The sequence below is a fragment of the Oryzias melastigma genome, unplaced genomic scaffold (assembly GCF_002922805.2).
Source record: "Oryzias melastigma strain HK-1 unplaced genomic scaffold, ASM292280v2 sc04223, whole genome shotgun sequence".
NCBI lineage: Eukaryota > Metazoa > Chordata > Actinopteri > Beloniformes > Adrianichthyidae > Oryzias > Oryzias melastigma.
The window spans coordinates 1-1,830 of record NW_023420791.1 but is presented as its reverse complement, the minus strand read 5'-3'; the positions used below and the strand labels follow the sequence as shown (position 1 = coordinate 1,830).

At 42.9% G+C, this 1,830-nt stretch overlaps 1 protein-coding gene across 1 annotated transcript; it reads left to right on the top strand.

Moving 5' to 3' along the window:
* Positions 1-316: 316 nt before the first annotated feature.
* Positions 317-1,639, top strand: LOC112139331 (draxin-A; the record flags this gene model as incomplete). Its single annotated transcript, XM_024262082.1, is given in 3 exon segments — positions 317-409; positions 487-576; positions 839-1,639. Coding segments are annotated over 3 exon segments (296 nt in total), but the record flags the coding sequence as incomplete, so codon positions are not given.
* Positions 1,640-1,830: the final 191 nt, after the last annotated feature.

The following is a 1,830-nucleotide window of genomic DNA, read 5'->3' as shown; positions in this document are numbered from 1 at the left end:
TGTGAATGAGTTTTGAGCCTAAAAAACTCAGAGGAGACTCCTCTTTATTTATAGTCTTTCCTTTGTTTTTTTAATGTTCTTTTAATCACAAAACATGTGTTTTCTGAAGTTCCTCTGGTCTTTATTTAATCCACTATGACATCAGCAGTTTGTTTCTGTTCATTCCAGTTTTAACAGAAACTCCCGATGGTTCTCTTTGATCTTTTATTGGTTATGTAGAATATTTCATTTGATTTTATCTCTAATGACAAAGAAGGACACCTTTTGATGCTGCTGAGTTTTTATAAAACCGAGTGTTACAACCTTCCTGCTGCAGACAAAAGGCGGAGTAAAAACCTGAGCAGTGGGAATGGGACTCTGGACGCTGACACCGCCGAGCCATGTGACCATCACCTGGACTGCCTCCCAGGTCGGTACATGAAACAGGTCAAATCTGCGAGAGAAGTTCAACCGGCTTTGGAAGTCAAATGTTTGGTCTGCATGCAGGTTCTTGTTGTGACCTGAGACAACACGAGTGCAAAGCTCACAACAGAGGGCTCAACAACAAATGCTACGATGACTGCATGTGTGAGGAAGGTGAGTCTGCAGGACCTTCAGGCTCTGGTCTAGAGAGGATTATCCTTCAAAGATCAAACGGCTGACATGATGAAGCTGCTGTCTGCGTGTGCGTTCAGCACATGCTCACATGGACCTCGATATGGTTTGATGTACAGACACATGTTCTCAATGATATCCTGCTTTCATGTCAGTGTCTGATCTCCTGCATCTCTGACGTCTGCAGATCGTCACTTTGATTCAAGGTTCTGGTAACTTTGCATCCGTCCACATTTCTCTTCAGGTTTCCGTTGTTATGCAAAGTTCCACCGGAAGCGTCGCGTGACCAGGAGGCGGGGTCGCTGCGTTCTGCCGGACTCTGTCAGCACTGACCAAGGAGGCTTCATCACTATATGAGGACAAGGAGGAGAGGAAACAGGAAAACAACCACAGGGACTCTGGAAAAGTTGACAGGACAGCAATAACCCGACTAACGGACCAAACCACGTCCTGCTTTTGGATCCGCTCACTCTTACATAAACAGGGGAAACCCCTCCGTTTCTTTGGTTCCTTCCAGGTCTCCACATGAGGGACGATTCATTCAGAAAAGCAGCTCTCAGAAAATTCCTTTTTATTAGTCAGAGGTTAACTGTTTATCCTTGCTGCTATTATTATTTTTGCTGTGGTTCTGATTTTATTTGGTCCAAAAAAGGGACTTTTATTTTGAAATGTGTCAGTTGGTGTTTCCTGTCACACTGTGTTGAAATTGCAGTTCATTTCTTTGTTGTTCTAGATCAGATTGTTTTCCTGCTTTAAGTGATGAAGTGAAATACATTTTTAAAATCTGCTACAGAAACTTTTGTCTCTCTAACTCAAAACTGTCCAACAATCATTTCTGAAATGCCTGTCGCCTGTCTTTTCATGGTAATCTAGAGTTAGTCTAAAGGCCAAGGACTTTTTTTTCTTTTTTATAATGTTTTTTAAGGTAAACAAAACCAGCTGATAGGGATGCATGAAAAGGTCTTTAAAACTGTTTTTAAAATGCATTTGACTGGTGGTCAATAATCAGAATAGGAGTTGAATTAAAGTCGTTCATTTTACTGTACAGACTCTTGTTGTGTTTCACAGATGGTATAAAATATGATCTGCATCAGTCCTGCAGGGAACTCCAAAATGACGTAAGACAACGGCGTGGGTGACGGCGTGGGTGAAGGCGTGGGTGAAGGCGTGGGAGAAGGCGTGGATGACAGCGTGGATGAAGGCGTGGATGAAGGCGTGGGAAAAGGTGTGGATGAC